A 20924-nucleotide genomic window follows, 5' to 3' on the forward strand; every position below is an offset into this window, starting at 1 on the left:
GATGAGTGGGGTTATATTTATAAACCAAAAAGGTCATGGGTATTCAGGTATCTCGTCAAGATTCTTTTAGGTCAACATCACTACTGAAAGGTTGTTTGTCCCCTGAAAATATCTGATATTCTTGATACTCTGCTTCCATCATCCTTATATAGTGTTCTTTTAATGTAAGGTTATGTTTTGTTGTCTACTGCGTATGGTACCTTTCTTCACAGATGATGATGTTGAGGATTTTTTTTCCAGAAGAAAAACTTAATTTAGTTGTCAGTCCTAATACTTACAGGCACTTTGTTATTTACATAGCCACACCTGAATAATAGCTTCAGTGGGTGTTTGAATAACTAGTTGCAGAATTGGGCTCTCAGATCTCCTTATAGAAAGGAACAGTATTTCTATAGCATACTCCAGCAAGGTCTATGAAATATATAACACAATATAAAGAATGCTCACCTCCCAATATTGTTTATTAGGGCATAGCATCTTAAAACATATCCTTATTTGATTTTGCTAAGGCCAGTCCCTCATGAATAATTAACATCAAAATACTAAAACTTGACATAGGAGCTAGTCAAAATTCAAACCATTTTTCACTGACTTTACAGCTGCTGCAGCAATGTTTCATGAAGTTGCTTTTTTCAAGTATGCAATAAGATCAGCTCTTTCATTCTGCTTTTTAATTCCAGCAAAAATCATTTTTGTACCAGGAATGTATTTCTTAGGGTTTTCCAAATACTCTGTCAGTGTATTCTCACTCCAGACAATTCCTGAAAAACAAAAAACATAGTAAAATACAAGGCTGGCCCAACATCCTATATTTATGAAAATATTAATGGTCTCAAATCAAAGGTCTGATGCTCCTGAAGATAATGTGCCTAGAATCCAACAGGAATGTGAGCACAGATGATACATAATATAAAATGCATAAGGTATACATTTTCTTTGTGTCATTTCAATAAATGAAATCTAAATCCTTTTTGCCTCATGGAGAGTTGCAGTTCTTTGCACCATTTCACATAAAACTACTTACTACTTTTAAACTATGTAAGTATCGTTGTAATTCCAGTATCCAGAAGATCCAACTTTAATTTCATACAGTTGTTGAAAATGAGCATCTACAGATCGATGTGAAATTCATGAAGGCTGTGCTCAGTTGAACGGCATTAGAAAAAGGGCCATAAGTGGCCAGTTCCTGGAATCTCTTGACAGAAGTTGAAAAATCATTATTAGTGTTTCCTTCCAACCCTGTTAAAACCTGTCTCTGTCACAACAGAAGCCTACTGTTGTACTGAAATACCGATAATGACACATTCAAGTTTCTCTTCTGTCCTCCAGAGCTGACTCTTCCCATTGTCTAAAGTGGATTTAGATACCATTTTGTTGGCTTTCTTTTAAAAACTTGTACTGACAGCTGTATGATTTGTTCACTAAATTTTTAATGAGAAAAAAGTTAATATATTCTGATGATGTTTTGTATGAAGGAAGTCCCAGTATAAAGTGAATGTCACAAAACATTTCCTAGAGATCACAGAAAAATAAAAAAGTCAGCCAATTCTAAAGCACCCTAGTAACCAGAAAAAAAAAACAAAAACAGGACTGTATTTGTAATTAATAGCTTGATTCAAATAATACAATTTATATTCAAATAATATAAATAAAAACAATGAAACCCACACAGAATTACTTTCCATTTTTAGATGTTCCACTGCTTTTCAAGGCTGTCTGTATGAAAAACACAAGACAAGTCATACCTTACTAGTAGGTGATGGTATTTAGTTAAGTGTTCTGAGCAAAACAACTGCAGCACTCCACGATGCCAGTAGAGGGTAGTGACCAGCAAACAAAATCCAAAAGCGCTCTTAAGAAGCAGATGAAAATCTGCCTATTGATACTACAAAGTTCTGGGAAAGCTATATACCTTCTGACCTGGTGTGCTGAATATTGGTACAATTTCTTTTTAATATAGGGACCGAGGATTTTTGTTTCTGAAATTATAGTTCAGATTCATCTGCAGTAATGCAAAGTAGACAGTTCTGAGACCAACTCCCTGTGAGTAACGCTTTCCATTGTACCTCTAAAGGGTTTTTTTCATATATGTCTCTTGCAACACTGCACCTCATCCATGTCACCTGTTAGTTTTACCTTTGTTCCTGTTTGCATCTGAATAAGAAAATCCTGCAGCTTGTCCTGTTCTGCGGCCAAATAAACCCCAAAGATTTGGTCCTGTCTTGTGCTTTCCACCTTTTTCAACTGTGTGGCACTGAGAACATTTCTGAATAAAGATCTTCTTGCCTTTTTCAACATCACCCATTTTGATCTCTGTAAAAAATCTAAAAAAAAAAAAAAAGGAAATTTGAACAGAATTGCAGAAAACTTCACTGTTGTTGGTCACATTTATCATCTCCTTCTACGGTTTTATAAAATATTTATGTCTTGCACAGTAATGAAAAATAATGTGTCTCAAAGTAATGAAAATTTGACCCAGACTTAATTGTAAAGGTAAGTTTGGGTAAGACTCTGCTAAGTTGCACGATTTCTTAATGTGGTCTGGTTGCCGATGGACATGAACTAAATTTTTTTAAGTTATCCAACTTACAATTAGGAAAAAGCACCATTTTTTTTTTTTTCTGCATCTCTCAGGGGTGCAGAATTAGAGCATTTGTTATTCTTATCTTTGGAGGTTAAGGTAGCTTTAAGTTCCTTGATAGCTCTTCTAGAGCTACTTCGATGGTAAGGGTAAAGGTCAACATACTTTTGCCTAGAAGGCCAATCTAAAGCGTGGCAGCAGCTCCGGATCTCCCTGTGGGTCGCAGTACTGCCTAGAATGTCTCCAGAACTGTAGAATCCAACTCCTCCAGTGCCTGTGAGGACACGTTCACAATAAGTGGGATTTCCAGAGGCAACGGCCTGGACAGAGAGGGAAGGCGCCTGCGAGGCTGCCCTCGGGCCCGTGTCCGCCGGGGAACGAAGGAGAGTCGAGCACCTTTTGGCGCCTGGAGGGCACGACAGGCAAGGCCGCCCCGCTGCTCCCCGGCGACACCCAGGCACCGGCCACCCCTCCTAAGCCCGGCGACCTACCCGCCGCTGCGCGCTCGGCCCGTCAGAGAGCAGGTATCGTCAAAGCGACGCCCAATCGCGGAGAGGACAACTCAGCACGTTCTCTCCTGGTTGGTGGGTTGCAGGCCCACGGGGCGGGATTAAGCATCGCGCCCTTCTGTCTGGCCGGAGAAGGAGGTGGCGGGTGTCGCACGCTCTGCTAACGGTCCCAACGGCTGAGGGGGAGACACACGACAGGGTCATGGCGCCCCAGGCAGTGCCCCCTCCCTCTGCAGGCACCTTCCCCACGCAGAAACGCTTGCTTTTCAATCCGAGTGGCGGTGCGGCCCCGTCATGGCTCCACTCTGCGGTACCAGGGAAAAATGGTGTCAGGAGTTGGGGAAAAAACGAGTGCAGCATTTGGTGCTGGAAGAGACGTTGCCTTCCAGACCTAAAACACTGCTCCCGATGTGTTGAGTAGTAACCTTGCTTTTCTCTTCCCGCTGCTGCGCAAAGCTTACTAGCATTTCTGAAATACTCCTTTACATGGAACCAAACCCAACCACTATATCCAAAGTCTGTTCCTCTGAAAATACTCGTTGACCTTCTACATTACACTCCTAAAACAGGACACCACTTAACCCCCCACAAAAAGGCCACTGCCAAGGCCACTGCCAGGACTGCGCAGTGCTCAAAATACTGCCTCCTCCAGACCTGCAGATCGCCAGACCTTGGCTCCATGAAACTTTGCTGATACAAACTTGACAACTACATCTGCGTGTATGAAAGAGAGGGGGGATTTCTGCGTATTTAATTTGCTTGTGGAAAATAATAGGAAGAATGTGTGCACCCCGGTCCCCTGATTTCTTCATCTAACCCCATTTTGTACCAGTATGTGTTGGTCCATTGTGATCCCAGTAAGAACGGCACTTAGACTCTGTAAAGTATCATCTACAATGCTATTTATTTACAATGCTAACAGGAGAGAATAGCGTAGATGATCTCACGTCCCTTTAGGTGGTGGGAGGCCCAGGTGATGTAGCATAGAGCAGGCCACTGGCCCACAAACAGCATGCTGTGCGAACTTCCTCCTTAGCATAGATTGTTCCCTTTCGGTCTTTCAAGCTTTTATAAGATTTTCTTTCAAGGAAACAACTTTATCACTTCTACAGTCAAAACAGAAATGATGCTCTCACAAGACCTTCTTGCTGCACTGTTAGATAAAGGCGAAGCCAGGCAGGAGATGTAATCGCCAGTACCGAGCAGGAGCTGCCCGCAGGCTCCTCTGTAACGATGAGCTGCCTGAATTTATCCTGCGTCCGAGGGATGCGTGCAGCATGGCACGGCCTGAAGGTCAGGCTGTACCTGCAGCACAGCCTGGCACGGCCCCTGCCTGCGCCTGCCCTGGGTGACCGTACTGTGGATCACTGCCCCCTCGGTGTCCGCTACAACCCTAGGGCACTGACAGCTCCGGTGTTCAGCTGAGGAATTCTTTGTTTCTGAATCCAACTATTAAAGATGTAATGGACTTTGTAATGACATTGCATTCTTCACATTTTATTAGCTGTGTGCTTATTTTCCTACAGACAGTTATTTTTCCTGGATATTTTTTGTGTTTGTTTCCCATGAAATACAACAAGTTCCCTGGGCCTCTGTATCCTGAGAGTTCATAAGATGCCCACTGTTGCCTATATCAGCAAAAGCCCTGCAAACGGTTTCTTCATGGAGGAACTTTCCCTTGATGACACTAGTGCTGTTTCAAAGGAGGTGGGTTGCTATGTGGTGTAGTGAGTCTCTGGTTGAAGGAGGCCTTTTAAAAACAAATAAATTATTGCAGCTGAAGTGTGTTAGGGAAATATTGACACAGGGTACAAAACTGGGAGGAGTGGTGGATACACCAGAGGGTCATGCTGCCATCCAGCTGGACCCGACAGGCTGGAGAATGGTCTGGCAGGAGCATCAAGAAGTTCAACAGGCGGAAGTGCAGAGTCCTGCACTTGGGGAGGAACAACCCCCTGCACCAGTACATGCTGGGGGGTGACCGGCTGAAAGCAGCTTCGCAGAAAAGGACTTGGGCGTCGTGGCAGACACCAAGGTGAACATGAGCCAGCAATGTGCCCTTTTGGCAAAGAAGGCTACCAGTATTCTGGGCTACCTTAGGAGAAGTGTCACCAGCAGGACGAGGGAGATGACCCTTCCCCTCTCCTCAGGACTGGTGAGGCTTCACCTGGAGTACCGTTTCCACCTCTGGGCTCTCCAGTGTGAGAGAGACACGGACATAATGGAGAGAGTGCAGCGACGGGCCGCAAAGGTGACTAAGGGACTGGAGCGTCTCTCCTGTGAGGAAAGGCTGAGGGATCTGGGACTATTTAGCCCAGAGAAGAGAAGGCTCAGGGGGATCATCTCATCAGCGCGTATAAACAGCTGAAGGGATGGAATGAAGAAAATGGATCCAGACTCTTCTCAGTGGTGCCCAGTGACAGGACCAGAGGCAATGGGCACAAACTGAAGCACCGGAGGTTCCATCTGAACGTCAGGGAACACTTTTTTACTTTGAGGGCGACTGACCACTGGCACAGGTTGCCCAGAGAGTCTGTGAAGTCTCCCTCCTTGGAGCCATTCAGTAGCCGCCCGGTCGCTGCCCGGGGCCGCCGGCTCCGGGCGGCCCTGCCCGAGCAGGTGGGTGGCCCCGCTGACCTCCGGAGGCTCCTCCCGTTCGGCGGCGCGGCGACACCGCCCCCGGCCGGGCGCTGCCAGGGGAGCGGGGGAGCCCGGCAGCGCCGCTCCCCGGCACCAGCCCTCCATTCGTTCCTGCCGAGTCCTTCCCGCCCGCCCGCTGCCGCTGCCGGGGAGCAGGTGCCTGTCTCCTCCAGGGCAGACACGCCGGTGCAGCGGGCAGGCCGGGAGGCGTCCCTGCCGCACGGCCCCTCTCCCGGGCAGCGGGCTACGCGCCGCACAGGCCGGCGAAAGGCAACGCTACCCGCGTCCGCAGGCCCGGAGCTGAAGCCCGGCCTGGGGCGGCCGGGGAGCCCCGCCCGCCACAGGCGAGGCCGCGGCCCTGACTGGGCGCGGGGAGGCGGGCGGGGCGCGGCCGGCGCGGGGGAGGCGGAGGGGGAGGACATGTTGTCTCCCCGGCGGAAAGGGCGCTGCGGCCGTTCCCCGCCGGCCCCCGAGAAAAGCCAGCGGTCGCCGGCGGCCCGGGAGACCGGCGGCCCCGCTATGGAGGAGGGCAGCGGCTTCCGCCTCTCGGCCGAGTGCCTGGACGAGCCGCCTAACAGCCGCGTCTTCGTGGTGCTGGGCAAGGACACCGGGGAGGCGCTGATCCGGGAGCGCTTCGCCCCCTTCGGGGACATCCAGAACATCTGGCTCCTGCGGGACAAGCGCACCAACGAGTCCCGCGGCATCGCCTTCATCAAGTACGCCCGCAGCTCGCAGGCCTGCCGCGCCATGGAGGAGATGCACGGCCGCAGCCTGGTCCCCGACACCAAGCCCATCAAGGTACCGCCGCCGGGCCGCGCCGCGCTGCCCCCTTCCTGCCGGGGAGCGGGGCCCGGCGGGGTGTCCCCCGCTCCCTTCCCAGCATGGCGGCCGCGGAGGGCCGCTGCGCCCCGGGCTTGCCTCTTGAAGGCACTGTTGGCCTGCGCGGGGGCAAGGGGAAGCGCCTCGGCGGGGGGCCGGGCTGCGGGGACGGCCGGTGGCGGCGGCCCGCCTGGAGCAGCCCTGGAAAACCCGCAGCGAGCTTGGCCGCCTGGCTTGGCGGCAGGCAGCGGGCCGCCGCGGAGAGCGTCACACCCGCTCCTTCTGGCCTTCCCTCCACACGCACCGCTGCTGATGTTGTCACGCTTTTGGGTCAAACCCGGGGCGGTTTCGGGCTGCGCGGCTTGCGGGCTTGGCGGTGCCCGTCAGGAGGAGCTGCAGTGAGTCCCTCCCCTGCCTGAAGTTCCCGCGCGTGGCGTAAGCTGCAACAGGCCCGGGGAGAATGCAGTACCTGGAAACTGGCTTTTCCTTTTCAATTAATTTTTTTTTTTATACTTGAGGGAATCTCTGTGAGATATTCGAAGACAGTATATTTTAAGTGTTGTAAGCAAGACCAATGTGCGTAAATAGGAAAAAAAAATATACTGTCTTAGCAAGTATATTTTATATTGGTTTTGTATGTTGCGCACAGCTCTTTCAAAACGGTTGTGGGGTTTCTTTTAATCTGTGGAACTCGCTGGCAGCGTTCAACCTGTTGAATTGTTTTCATATTTCCCAAATACTGAGAATATATGAATGACTTTGAACAGTGAAAGAAGATTCCACGTGTTTCATTTGAAAAAGCAATTTAGTCAGTAAAATCTTTTCTGAAGAACTTGTCATTAGAAGCCAGATCAGAGTTGTATTCCTTACTCCCCTGCATGACTATTAGAAAAATAATTTAAGAGCTTTGTGAAATCAGTTGCTGCTTTTGCATGAGAGGCTTACTTTGAAGGTTGGTTGTATTTTTCTTATTTGTTTGGTTTGGGTTTGTTTGGGTTTTTTGTGTTGGTTTTTTTTTTTTTTTTCTTCTGGGGTGTACCTGTGAGATAAAATTTATTTCAATAATTAGAAAGGATTTTAACATTTACAGATGCGATCTTTCATAGAGCACTAGACCTGCAGACTTCATCCCAACTGAGCAGTGAACTGCAGTAGCAAGGTTTTAATAAGCTGCTAGGCTTGTTTGCTTGCTTGCTTATTTTTTTGTTACTACTGCTATACTAGGCCTGTTGCAGTAATGCAGTGTTTGCCATCTGTGACGTTGGCAGTGCTGCTGAATCAGGCTTCGATATTCCTGACCATTTTTCATTATCCCCAGTGAGAACGTCTTCTGGCCTCTGTCCTGTTTGGGAAATCATTTGTAGGTTTTTTGTCCCAGATAAATCCATGATGAGAGATGTTCTTTTTCCCATATTAGGAAGGCCAGCTTATGTGAAAGATAAAAACTTGTTAAAACAAACTATTTTCTTGCTTGTTGATATGTGGTTAAGACTATTTCTTCAGTAGTTAATGTCTATGTAATTATTTCATTAGGTATTTATTGCACAGTCAAGAGCTTCTGGAAGCCACCGAGACGTTGAAGATGAGGAGCTTACACGAATCTTTGTTATGATACCAAAATCCTATACAGAGGAAGATCTGCGAGAGAAGTTTAAGGTACTGATTCACTATTTGTTAATTGCTATTTTAAATTATCTTTGCCTTAATTTATCAGAAGGGCTTAACGCATGGAACTTTAATGCATTTTCAAATATTGTAAATTAATATGCTTTTTAATTGTTCTAGATGTATGGAGACATTGAATATTGCAGCATTATTAAAAACAAGACTACTGGAGAAAGTAAAGGTTTGGGCTATGTGAGGTATTTAAAACCATCGCAAGCTGCCCGAGCAATTGAAGAATGTGATCGAAGTAAGAATCTGTCTGAACTCTTTCAAGTTTTTCACAATAAGTGTGTATCATCATTCATGTACTTTTAATTTTTAGTTTTGTTTGCAGGTAAATTATTTATGATGTAAACACATCTTGAGACAAAGTTCTATTGCAAATAAAAAAGTGTTATTAACATTTATTGAGAACAGTCACCTGATTACATTCTTGCAGGACCAAACTGCAAGTAAGATCAGTGAAAAGAGTTTGGAAATGGGTACAGAGTTTTCTTTCATGCATTATTATTGGCCTGTAATGTAGGCTTCATACACAGGAAAACCTCATTTTAATGTGTCCCTGCGAGTATGTATCTTTAATATTTGATAGAAAATGAATTTATATCTGATATATATTTGATAATCCATAGGGATTCTGTCATGATTACATTTATTTAAGAACAAATTCATCCTAATTGAAGTTTGGGCGGGGGTGTTGTGTTTTGTTTAATGTCATGATTAATCTGTTACAGAATGAAAGGCTTTGTATGCTTTATCACCAACCGTTTGTCACATGCTCTAGTACCAAAAAGGTGTTCATGAATTTGAGCGAGTCTGGTGGAAGACCACCAAGGTGGTCAGGGGCTGAAGCACATGGTTTATGAGGAGAGGTGGAGGGAACTGGGCTTTTTCGTCCAGGAGAAGAAAGGCTTTTGGGGAAGCCTAACAGCAGCCTTCCAGTCCAGCCTCCTGTTCAATGTTTCCTTGATCGCAAATATGAAACAACTTGGTGTGTGGGTATGGTTGTTTTTTTGTTGTTCTTGTGTGGGGTTTGGTTTTTTTTTTTTTAACTCTCCAGTAATATATGTGGTAGTTCCACATCATATCTATCATAAGTGCTTCTACAAAAATGACATTTGTGACAATTCCTGCATAGGAATATGGGGCTGAGATTACTTAGCAGTTAAATTTTGTTTCCTTTTTGCTATAAGGTTAAAATGAAATTAGTTGGATAGCCCAAGAGTAATACCTATTTCTTTCATAAAAGCAAAACCTAGATCAGTGCAAACATACATAAACTGCTGTTACAGTGTAGAAGTTGAGGTAATTGCCTCTGGAGCATCTCTGAATCCTGCCAAGTATCACAGAATGGTCAAAGTTGGAAGGGACCTCTGGAGGTCATTTTGCCCAACTGCCTCTGCTCGAGCAGGGTCACCTGGGCACTGTGGTTGCCCAAGACCATGTCCAGACAGCTTTGGAATATCTCCAAGGACGGAGACTCTGCAACCTCTCTGGGCAACCTGTGCCAGTGCTCAGTCACTCTTACAGCAAGTAGGCTCTGTTGTACTTAACTTGTGACTAGTAGTTCTACGTGGAAGTTGTTAACTTTCACACAAGTGTTATGGCAGACTTCAAGAGTTATAGATTAGTTATTTTCCTAAAGCCAGCACTTACTGGGTTTTCTGAATAATATATTTCTAAATACAATACTTGGAGAATGCAGGTCTGGTCAGGTAATTTAGATGTGCTGAGGTGTTGCTATATGAGTGGTTGTTTCTTTCAGGCTACAGGGCCATTTTGGCTGAACCTAAAAATAAGTCATCCGAGTCTTTTGAACATGATTATTATAGTAATAACACGAGGCAAGAACCAAGAGGAAATGCACTTCCGTTTTGTAAGTCATAGTTTTTTACACTAAAAATGATTTGTAGTCTTGTGTATGGTCACAAAGTAAGAATGCAGTTTGGAAGAAGGGAAGCTAACGGAGGCTTATGCCAACATTTAAATAGTAGATTGGATGTTGGAGTTAGAAACAAGCCAGGCATTTAGTTTCTGTATTTTTATGCCTTGCTTTGCTCTAGTTGGTTAATTATTTTGTGACCTGCATTGGTGAAATAAACATGTTACCTTGAGTATATATTTGACTTAGATTACTTTTAAAAGTTGAATGAAAATATGTATGAAAGGAAGGCATGCTGGTGTGGTGACTCAAATTACTTATTTTTATTTTAATTCTTGAGGTGGGCAGCCGGAGTTTTGTAGTTTTGAAAAAAATGAGAGCAGAATTCAAGAGTCAGTCTCCAAACGTCTGTCAGTGGTATCACGGCTTCCCTTTATCCAAGAGCAGCTGTTCGCTCTTTTTGATCTAGTCCCAGGACTGGAATATTGTGATGTTCAGCGAGATCCTCATACCAATAGTGGTAAGTGAAAGTACAAAAAAAAATATTTTTTTTTTCCCTTCTATGAAGGGAATGCCTTTTAATTGTACTTCAATTCATTTGTATTGCAAAATACAGTACACTTGTTGGAAAGAATTAATGTTTTATGTATTAATGGTTGCTGCTGACACTGATGCATAAACCCCAAAATTCAGTTTTGTTTGAAACCCTGTTGACAGATAGCCTTAAATACCTCTTGTTTTCAGATAGCAGAATTTCAAGGAGGACAGAATGAAAACCATGAGAAGTGTTTTTTTGGTTAAATTAAGTTAATAGTTTTGGCCAGAATAAATGGCAAAAAAGTTTAAAAAAACTATTAGACATCTAGTTTAACTGTTCTCTAAATAGATCTTTTGAGTTTTCATCTTGAAATGGGGGGGTGGTGGTATGTCTGTTTGTAGAAGCTGACATGAGTAAACTGGATTAAATAATTCAAAACCAAATAATGTTTTGTATTGGGGGGATTGTTTTGGTTTCAGTCTTCTTGTTTTGCTGTTGCCAATAAATATGTTGAAGAGGTCTCTTTTCCAAGAAGCTTGAAATGGAAATGATTCAGGGAGTTAAAATGTAACTTTACTTGAGATTCACTGTTGATGGGATAATAACATTTTAAAATGAAACTGTGTATGTTTTTGTTTCTAATTCAGGGTTAGGGAAGAAGACATGTTTTCACTTGTTGCTTTATTACCAGCTTTTCAAATTAGCGTAAGTATAGCTGGTCTGTCACTAGTTAGTTCCACTGAAGTTTTCTTCACAAATACTACTGATATTGCTATTAAGTAAGGTAATGCGTGGTAAAAAGACTTACGAATTCTGTATCATCCATGACTAATGTGCAGTTTAATCCTATTGCTTTATAAGTGTAGTTTGTTCTTAGGATTTGTCCGTATCGTACTGAAACTGTGTGCACTGTATTTGTAGGGTATGCTGTGATTCAGTACAGTACTGCTGCGTCAGCTATATATGCCAAGTATAAATTACACGGTTTTGAGTATCCTCCTGGAAATCGATTAACTGTCATTTTCCTGGAAGATGGGAGTGATAGCTCAGAGTAAGTACCAATAAATAGTGAGTGATGGAAAGGTGTAAGTTGTATTCTGGAGAGCAAAATTTAAATAGCATAAGAAGTAACAGCAAAGTCACTGTGATCTTGGTTCATACTTGTAGGTAGTATTTTATGAAATTTAGGTATTATGGGGTTGGTTTTGGTTTTTTTTTTTGAATGGTTTAGGATAAGCCTTTTGAAACTTACTAGTCTTTGATAAAGAAAAGATTAAAATATATATATTCTTAACATACATTGGAAAATCTTGGATTTGGTAAGAATCTTTGTAAACGTCTTTGTAATATGTAACAAGGCTGGAATGTGTGTTTGATGAGGTTTTTGTATTAAAACCAGGTTTATCTACTTGATCTCTTGGCTGTGTTTGCAGTCCTGCAAATAGTAGCCTTCTGAAGCACATAGGTAGAGTAAAACTGCTGGGTGCTGAGGATCTGATATCCCCGCTGTATGGGGATCGTCAGGTTTTACTTTGACCACGTCTAATTTTTTCCTGTGATTTGAATGCCCATTACAAGTTGGAGCAGCTTAGGTGTGCTCCTGCAGTGAATATTTTTGCTTAGTTTCACCCTAAAGGAATCTAGTTCATGTGAAACCTAATCTGGGATATGAATGGGAGGGACATTGGAGGGACAATGGGGAGATTCATTTCAGAAGTGCATGCCTGATCTAAACTAAAAAGAAAAAAAAAAATCATTGCAACCATCCTTCTTACAAACAATTTCCTTCATTCTTCAATAATTCGTACTAATTCATGGTCCTACAACGGGCTGTGAATCTATGCAAAAAGTGCAATTGTTTTTTTCTTATTCTGCAAGAGAACAAAGAAAAATTACTGGAAAAGGAAAGCTGGAAGTAAACTTCCTGTGATAGTATTCTGACTTCTGAATTGGATCTCTGTGTTCTTCATTGAAACAGGTGAAATTTTTCTATCCCTTCTGCCTTCTAGGCACCTTTCACAAAATGTAGTGGGCTCTGTAGAGTTAATTCCCCCCCACCCAAGTATTAAAAAGAGCAGAGTTTTTTATCTCAATACATAGATATGTATGAGTGTTTTCAGTGAGCTGCAGCTAGCATGCATACTTTCAGATCATGTCTAGAGTGTCATGAAAGTGTGACTTGATTTTCATTATCCACATGAGTTTACAGATTTCCAGAGATACTTTCAGATGTGCATTAAAACTTATTTTTTCTTGCTGAATTTAAGATTACTGTAACTTAGCTTTTCCTTTAAAATAGTTTATTATTGCTTCTGCTTGCAGCCTCATCAGAAAAATGGCAACACAGCTGGTAACAGCACATGTGTCGTCAGTGTTGCGGAATAATAATGCAACTGTTCAGCAGTATAGGACACCCCCTGTAAGTTAATACAATGGATACTGCTTATATTCTTCTGAATTGTTGTAACTTCAGATATGCCAATAAAGAACACTGCTCGCTTTCTTCTGTAACTGTTTTAGATGCTACATTTTTAAGAGGTACCTCTGGTTGGTTTGTACATTTTTATTCCCTGTAAAGGTGTCTGACCTTACTTGGTTTTATTGTCCAATTTAATGGAATAACCAAAGTAAACAAATTAATTGATGAGAACTGGTAGAGCCTGTTTATGTCCTGTGATAGGAACAAAAATGGTAAATAAGGGGAAAAAAGTTTTTCCCCCCATTGGTTAATTTATACTTGCATTTTTTCCTGTGTTTCAGCAGGCATTTGGAGGAACTTCTGGCTCACAGTTACTTCAGCCCCAAACAGACGCCATACTGCCGCCACACAAAAAAAAAGTTCCACCTGACACTTCCGTGAAGGAAAGGCTTTTCATACTTTTTCATCCCCATCCTTTACCTGTTAATGTGTTGGAGGATGTGTTCTGGTAAGACTCAATTTAAAAATAAGTGTTCTCTAACCAAAAAAAAAAACCCATGAAATAGTTACAATGAATGTTGAAAATAAAAAAGATTATCATCATGAAAACTCTTTCCAGAAAAGACAGTGCACGGTGATAAATAAGTAGTAAGTGATCAGTAGGTAACAGTTGCTCTTTGAAACAAGTGTGTAATGGAATTCACCTTGAAGCACAGATGCAATGTCATCAGTACTGCAGCTTTATTGATGAATGTAATCTGAAGTAAAATGTCTAGTCTCTTAACATTTTTAACCAAAAAAAGGTGGTAATTCTGGTTCTTATAGCCCAATTTATTTGGCATTTTCTTGTACAAATTTCTGTAAGGAATTTAAGTGTTTTGATAAACTTCCACAGTAACTTAGGGGAGTAAGTATAGGGAGGGTTTTTTTGATATATCTTGAGACATTTTGATGGTTTGCATCTTATTGACACTATTTCAACTGTCCTTTCACACTAACTCCCTATGAGGAGTGAAGACTTGAGAGACAATGTTTGTCATCTTTAAAACAAATCTATAGTTCAGCTGTTCTCCAGTATTTTGTATTATTTATTTTTAGTACACTTTTGAGGAAAAAGACACTTCCCTTTTCTATTAGCTGGCATTTGCAATAAATCTTTGGAAAGCCAAAATATTTTCAGAGCACTAGGAGAGGAAAAGAAACAGTATGCACTTGTGTGGAATTTAAAACTCTACCTATTTGATATACTGGATTTTCTTAATCAGATGTTGGAGAAGATAGCACCTTAGTCTTGACACTTGTATAACTTCAGTATGAAGCAAGCAGACTTCTTTTTTTTTTTTTAAATGTTTTTTAAGGAACTATCTAGGAATCTCCTCAGGACTTGGAAATCTGTGTTTTTCAGTAAAGCTTTAGCGCTTGCTTTCTGAGTCATTTCAGTGAGACCTTTTCAAAGATGAATCATAACTGAGCAAGTTCATTTAAGTGAGATGCAACTTTAGCCTCTGATTACCTGCCGGTTTGTGTGTGTGTGTTCTTTCTGGTTTGTTTGGGGTTTTTTGTTGTATTGTTTTTGTGGGGTTTTTTGAGTGCTATTTAGTGTTTGGGGACTATGGTATCGATTAGCTTTACATACTCTTTTAAATAAATCACTGGTGCTTATGGTTATATTGTAATATTCGATAGAAAACACTGCCTACAAACTTTTGGGTTTATTTCTATTCCTGCCTGGATTTCTAGAGAAGGGAATGTGAAAATTGGGTTTTTTGGAAGAGGGCAGCACAAGAAAACATAGCATACATATGAGAATATAGTTTTTGCAGCTACCAAATCATATATACTTCAGATGGGATAATAGGTATTTATGTTGCAGCAAAATCTGTAAATTATCTTTTGTTTCCTTCCTCCCTGCAGTCGTTTTGGACACTTGATAAAAGTTTACCTTGTGGCTGGAAAAAATGTGGGCTATGCAAAATTTGCAGACAGAGCAAGTGCCAGTGATGCCATAACTGCGTTACATGGCAAGATTGTGAATGGTGTCAGGCTTAAAGTAAGGTTGGCAGATTCGCCTACAGAAGAATCTAACAAACGTCAGAGAACTTACTGAGCAGGTGAGTACCCAGTCTGAGCTGTTACTTAAACTGAAGTTCAACTACTTGAAATAGTGATAGGCAAAGTATTTTGAAGTTAGATATGAACATGTAATGATAAACTTTAAGTCTATTTTTAGCTAACAACTTGAAATTTAATTTGTGATATATGTGTGTGTGTACATATACATGTATATATGGGTATGTGTATGCTTATATATGCACACGTACACTTTATTTTAGTAAAAATCTATTTTTATAATTTTTAACAAATATGAACCAGTTGATTAACATCAGTCTGGATGTTCATAGACATATTCACTTTATGTACACAAAAGTTTCCGTTAACATTGAAAAGAGTATGCAAAAATAAATAATGGAACTGAGATCAGCTTGTATGTGTGTCTTTCTTTCATTGAAAACACATGCCCTCACAATGGTGTTGGATAAAGATGCTGAGTTCAGTCCTTGAAGGGCAGAGGAGGGAAGGGGTAAATAAAAAAGGACATGGGAAGGGCAGGGAAGGTCGCCAGGCGAAACTGAAGGTTTGGGATATTTGGGTCATCTGGATTCTCAGAAATCAGGTGTAGCTGGAATGTGTGATAGTGAAGAAAATATTGCAGAGCCTGCTGTGGTGGGATTGAGGTGTAAGATGATTTGTTTGAAAATGTATTAGTTGATGCTTGTGGCCAATGAAAGTTCTCTGAGCTCCTGGAGAGGTTTTATGGACTTCAGGGACCAAAATTCACTTGTTCTTTTAAAACATTGGTTTGATTCAAATGATGTAACTTTAATTTTTTTTTTTTTAAGTTTTTTAACATTAGGACTATTGTCAAAAGAGAAATATAGTTGGGGGAGGAAAGGCTAAGCCCTGTTTTCTACAAAATAACTCCCAAATATTACTGTAGCTTCCAAATAATCTCAGCAGCCTTATTATCTTTATAGGGGACGTGCAGTTTTGCTTTAACTCATTCAGAAAACATCACATGAAATCCTGACTCTCTTCACATCAATATTTGCTTCTAAGCTTCACTCCTTGTATCTTTCATTGTGTAGATACTCTTTGTGACCTGGGAGTTGCAAAGACCAAAAAAAAAATTTTGCCTGCAGTGTTCTTTTCCTCCTTTTTTCTTAAGGACTTCTGTGTTGTTCTTTTGGTAAGCAGCAGTTACTAAAGGTGGCCTTAGTCTTTATACACAACTTGTTTTTTAAAAAAATGGACTTCTAGCATTCTTGTCCTGCACTGAATTGTAGTTAAAACTCATTTGAAACTTTTTAATCGGCAGCTCTGGTGCATGCAATTTTAAGTAAGTTGTACCCATGCTCTTATCTTTGTACAAAGGTTTTGTTTGTTTTTACTGTGACTTTCACTTCCAATAATAAAAGGCCAGCCTCTTGGTCACTACAGGAAAAGCTGTCATGTAAAGTGTAATGTAATACCAGGTCTGCCTTGACTACCTTTTACTAGAAAACTGTAGGTATAATATGCATCCAAAATTAGAAAGATGGTTTATCCTTACTTTTTCTTTCTTTGTTTTTAAGAAAGATAAGAGTGAGAAGACTGGGGGGTTCTCTTCTGATTGTCAATCTAAAACTCGGGGGGTTTTTTGTGTGATTTTTTTTTTTTTTTTTTTTTTTTTTTGAGAAGATTCTTTAAGGTCTCCAGCTGACAAAAGGTGCAGTTGGTCACCAAATGGTATTTTCAAAAGGCTAAAACCTACTTTGTATTTCAAATTATGTTCAAAAATTCTAATATATACCTATTACTGACTATTTGGAAACCTGAACTCCTTTATAAGGTAAGGGTAAGACATACACATTTGCTGTTGTGCCATTTTACCTAATTAGAAAACTGGAGAAATTAGATCATATTTGAAGAATAATCTTTTTACACATGCAAAATTACAGCAGAGCTCTTTGTCCTTTCCTAGGTTTTTGCATTTCTGTAAATTTTCATATAACAAGTACTAGTGTTAGTTTGTTCAAAGGTGGACACCCTAAATCTGTCTTCAACAGATTACCTGTAACTCTGGTGCAACTGACTGCTGAATATTTCCCCTCTGGTTAGCCTTTCATCTGCTGTGTCTGCAATAACACAGGTAGAAGAGCTTTCTAGATTTACTGTGTTACATCTTGTTACATCCTGTACGCTAGGTTCCTGATTCTGAGTCTCTTAGTGTCTATCTCTTCTTAGGATAGACAGACAAAAATACTTGCTCTCTTTTTGTCCTTTAGCCAGTTTCTCAAATTCAAATTAAATGGTACTTAAAAAGAAAGATTCTATCTGTGTTCCTTTTCAAAAGGGCTTGGCCATTTAAATCAAGCTTACTGCTGTGTGACTCTGCATTGGACTGACTGACAAATACGTTTTGCAGTAGTTTAGAGGCTTGTATTTTGCTTTCAGTTAAAGCTTTAAATTGTGCATGTGAAAGGGGATGGAATTCCTCTACCTTTGAAACTACTTGTCTTTTTTTTTTTAAGGTGTGAGAATATTAACTTTTGTTCTTTCTGAATTTTAGCTGGAGGAAATAATCTTAGCTAAAACTTCTGTGAGTTTTCACTTAAGGAAGTCATTGCTTCTTAAAAAAAAAAAAAATCCTTTCTGAAGTCCTGTTGTATTGCTTGCCTTTTATCTCTAACAAGATGACTGGATTTCTGCAATAGTCCTTTCTAGACAAGGTTCTCTGATTAAAAGCTGTGAGAGGATCTGCACATTCAATAGAATCTATATGAAAATAAACTTAATTCAATTTAAATAAAAACTGTGTTGAAATAAATATTTTATCTGACTTTTTAAAGTTTTTTTCCTCAATATTTTTATTATGTAAATAATCTTTTTTTAATATCACTTACAAAATTGTTTCTTAAAAATGTTTTATGGTGATGGTATGCTACTGATAATGCTCTTGCAATGTAAACTGATCATAAGAACAGCCTATTATCTTAAAACAACCTTTATTTATCAGGACAATTTGAATACATGTGTATGAATATTCTAATCCATCTAATGAATTTTGCAGGCTCTGGCTCTCCTACAAGTCAATGAAAATTCAATTGTTTATATGAGTAGTTAAAGGTAGCAGAGAAATGATGGAAATAGAGAACAAAAGGTTCTCTTAACTACTTTAAGTTCTAATGTAAGTTTGGGGGTTTTTTGGGTGAGGTTCTCCCCTCTTATGCTAAGTAAGTATTAATGGTTGAAATAATCACTTTAAGCCATCTTGCTTTGGGTCAGTGTAGGCTTGAGGAGACAACTACAGTGTCTACTTCTAGGCAGTTGCTAAAAGCAGAAGCTATCTTAATGTTCTTGCTGTTGACCAGCTTGTGCTCTCTACTCAGGTTTTTGCATTGCTTTGAGTATTTTGTGAGACCCTCACTGCAATTGTCTGATGCCTGTTGTGTAAATTATATCACTCCAAAACAGAAGAGGAAGGAAAGAATTTGGTATCTTTCAGAAGAATGTATTGTGGAATTCCGATTAATCCCTTCATTGCAACCCAGTAGTTCTATTTAAATACCACCACTCCCCCTCCAAAAAAACCCCACCCCACAAAGAAAAAAACCCACCCCAAACATTTTTCACAAAGCTTTCAAGTAGTCCTTAGAAAGCAGAGCTGCTAACTAGCACTATATTAGAAATGCAAAACATATCTAGGTCTGGATTCTGTGGCTCTTAATAGTCATTGCTGATTGGCTCTAACCCACAGCAAATGGATTCATTACATTTTTCCCCTTCTGAAAATGTTTGGTGTTATTTTAAATAATTATTTAGTTAGTTACTAAGTTGAAAAACATTTTTCTGTCATGAAATACTTCGTTATTGTTGTCCTTTTATTATCCTTGTCCTGAAAAAGTCCTGCATCACTGATTTGATTTGCATTCATTTTTTTTAGTTAAAACATTATTCAAATCCTGATGTTTAACATGTATATTTATAATTATTTATTTCTGTACAAAAATGTTTTTTAAAAAGTGATTGTATCGTAGTTGAAATATACTCCAGAACAAAAAAAAGTTAACTATATTTTGTATCAACAGTATACTGCAGAAAAATTGCTGGCTTTCACACACTGCTCAGAAGAAGAGGTACTTCTTTTAAATGCTAGAGAAGCATATATAAAATTTTAATATTATTCTTCTAAATATATTAAAAACCTTATTTATATGCTGTTGTAATTATTATGTTTTATAATATATATATTTTAAAATAGTTATGTTGCTTTTTGATACTATTTTTGTACTTGTGTTTTTTCTACAGAAACTAAATAATGACATGACCCTCAGCTAGCTGACTGACTGACTGAAAACGTGACTAGACATGGTTCCTGTGGACAGTGACAGCTTTTTTTTTTTTTTTTTAATTGTTACTTAGTTGATCCTCTCTCTATGGTACTTTCTGGTTTTGAAAATCCTGACATGCAGTTTTGAAAATTACCTAGGCATTAGGAATTGTAAACTGGTGGTTGTTCTTGTAGTAGTCTATAATCTTGTATTACAGAAATCTCTCTCTTGTGTTTAACTGGACTCCTCCTCTAAGACGGAAATTACAATGATGGGGGAAATAAAGGAGTCAGTATCTTGTGGCTCGGCTGGTTAATTGCTAATGATTCAGATTATAACTGTTAAAATAGAAGACATTTCTCATGATCCAAATTCCACTGAAAACTGAAGTACGGCAGTAAATTGAAAGAAAGTGAAATAACGGTTTCAAAAACTGCTAGCAAACCTGACAGTATTAAGCTAGCTTTAAGATAGATGTTATCAAGAAAATTACTCAAGTACATTCTTAAATATTTTGTTGATTTGGGCCAAAGTATTCATTATGCTTTGTATGCTGTTTAGTGAAAAGGATGTTTGACTGTGGGTCAGTCTACCAGAGCTGCTTGCATTTATCCTTTCTTAGCCGGAGGTCTTCTGGTTATGACTGTGGGGAAAGTATGGAGTCTAGGGGTGGTTTTTTTGTTTTGAGGAGTTGGGTCGGTGTTTTTTTGTCTTTTGTTTTCTGAGGCTTTTTTTAAGAACCTTTCAATGCATATATTGTAAGAATTGGACAATTCAGTATTTCAGCAGGATGAAGAGGATTTCAGAATTGATGAAGACTGAATGAAGATAGTTCAACTAAGTATTTGCACAGATAGTTTTCAAATGCCAAATACTTTGCTGTGTATTCCTGAATACTACTTGTTGAATTGAAAATATCCTGGTTATTAAAATAATTTGTACAGACAAAATTGATAAATTCTACTTGTATGCACACTAGAGGACAAGCAAGCTCTTGGATGCATCCTGCTTCCCAGCATCTCCAGTCCTGGTCCCTTGATCAACAGTGTGGGGAGAGACAGTGGGGCGTCCTGTAACTTCCTCTGGCTCTGAGCACCTTCAGAAAGGTTTCCTTCCAAGAAAGCCCTAGTCCTCAGGAAAACAGGGATGAGAATGCAGGTTTTACTCCCTTAGTTACTAGGCATGGGATAGTGAACTGGGTTTGAGAGTAGATACAGCCAATGTATACTATTTTAATGTGATGGGAGGGTTATTTATATTGATAAGTTGGGGTTGGGTCACAGGGGAGACAGAGTGAACGACAGCCCGTCATAGATCTGGATAGTGGGGTTTATTTAAGAACGAACAAGATTTGAGCTTTTATCATACCTTGTAATTTCATACACTTACCTGCTTTTCTCCCCTCTCCCGTAGCAGCGTTAGGTTCACGTTGCCTCAGATTCCCTTCCCAGCAGGGGTATCGCTGCTGTCGGGAGGGGTGGGCAGAAAGTTGTATTTGTG

At 40.4% G+C, this 20924-nt stretch overlaps 2 protein-coding genes across 5 annotated transcripts; one reads left to right on the top strand and one right to left on the bottom strand.

The window, feature by feature from the left end:
- Nucleotides 1-615: 615 nt before the first annotated feature.
- On the bottom strand, nucleotides 616-2305 carry LOC104024316 (cytochrome c, somatic). Its single transcript, XM_009478249.1, has 2 exons — nucleotides 2137-2305; nucleotides 616-761 (listed from the first exon to the last, which is right to left on the bottom strand). Exons 1-2 carry the CDS (start codon nucleotides 2303-2305, stop codon nucleotides 616-618), a joined length of 315 nt encoding a protein of 104 aa, XP_009476524.1.
- Nucleotides 2306-6150: 3845 nt separating this feature from the next.
- RBM45 (RNA binding motif protein 45) lies at nucleotides 6151-20321 on the top strand. Of its 4 annotated transcripts, XM_075710446.1 has the most exons (10): nucleotides 6151-6528; nucleotides 8083-8205; nucleotides 8335-8461; nucleotides 9980-10090; nucleotides 10437-10616; nucleotides 11556-11685; nucleotides 12957-13053; nucleotides 13395-13561; nucleotides 14968-15164; nucleotides 19402-20321. In XM_075710446.1, exons 1-9 carry the CDS (start codon nucleotides 6151-6153, stop codon nucleotides 15158-15160), a joined length of 1506 nt encoding a protein of 501 aa, XP_075566561.1. In that variant the 3' UTR covers nucleotides 15161-15164; nucleotides 19402-20321. The 4 variants fall into 4 exon arrangements, with proteins under 4 accessions (XP_075566561.1, XP_075566560.1, XP_075566562.1 ...); XM_075710445.1 differs by lacking the exon at nucleotides 19402-20321 and having other exon boundaries at nucleotides 14968-15270; XM_075710447.1 differs by lacking the exon at nucleotides 19402-20321 and having other exon boundaries at nucleotides 6250-6528; nucleotides 13398-13561; nucleotides 14968-15270.
- Nucleotides 20322-20924: the final 603 nt, after the last annotated feature.

The sequence above is a fragment of the Pelecanus crispus genome, chromosome 5 (genome assembly GCF_030463565.1).
Source record: "Pelecanus crispus isolate bPelCri1 chromosome 5, bPelCri1.pri, whole genome shotgun sequence".
Classification (NCBI taxonomy): domain Eukaryota; kingdom Metazoa; phylum Chordata; class Aves; order Pelecaniformes; family Pelecanidae; genus Pelecanus; species Pelecanus crispus.

What these genes read in the sequence shown, in the direction of transcription:
- RBM45 (XM_075710446.1), top strand. Translation starts at nt 6,151, where the DNA reads ATGTTGTCTCCCCGGCGGAAAGGGCGCTGCGGCCGTTCCCCGCCGGCC. An exon ending in ATCTGCGAGAGAAGTTTAAG is followed by an intron (nt 8,206 to 8,334) that starts GTACTGATTCAC and finishes TAATTGTTCTAG; the next exon opens with ATGTATGGAGACATTGAATA. An exon ending in GTGTTGGAGGATGTGTTCTG is followed by an intron (nt 13,562 to 14,967) that starts GTAAGACTCAAT and finishes TCCTCCCTGCAG; the next exon opens with TCGTTTTGGACACTTGATAA.
- LOC104024316 (XM_009478249.1), bottom strand. Translation starts at nt 2,305, where the DNA reads ATGGGTGATGTTGAAAAAGGCAAGAAGATCTTTATTCAGAAATGTTCT. An exon ending in AGATGCAAACAGGAACAAAG is followed by an intron (nt 762 to 2,136) that starts GTAAAACTAACA and finishes TTTGTTTTTCAG; the next exon opens with GAATTGTCTGGAGTGAGAAT.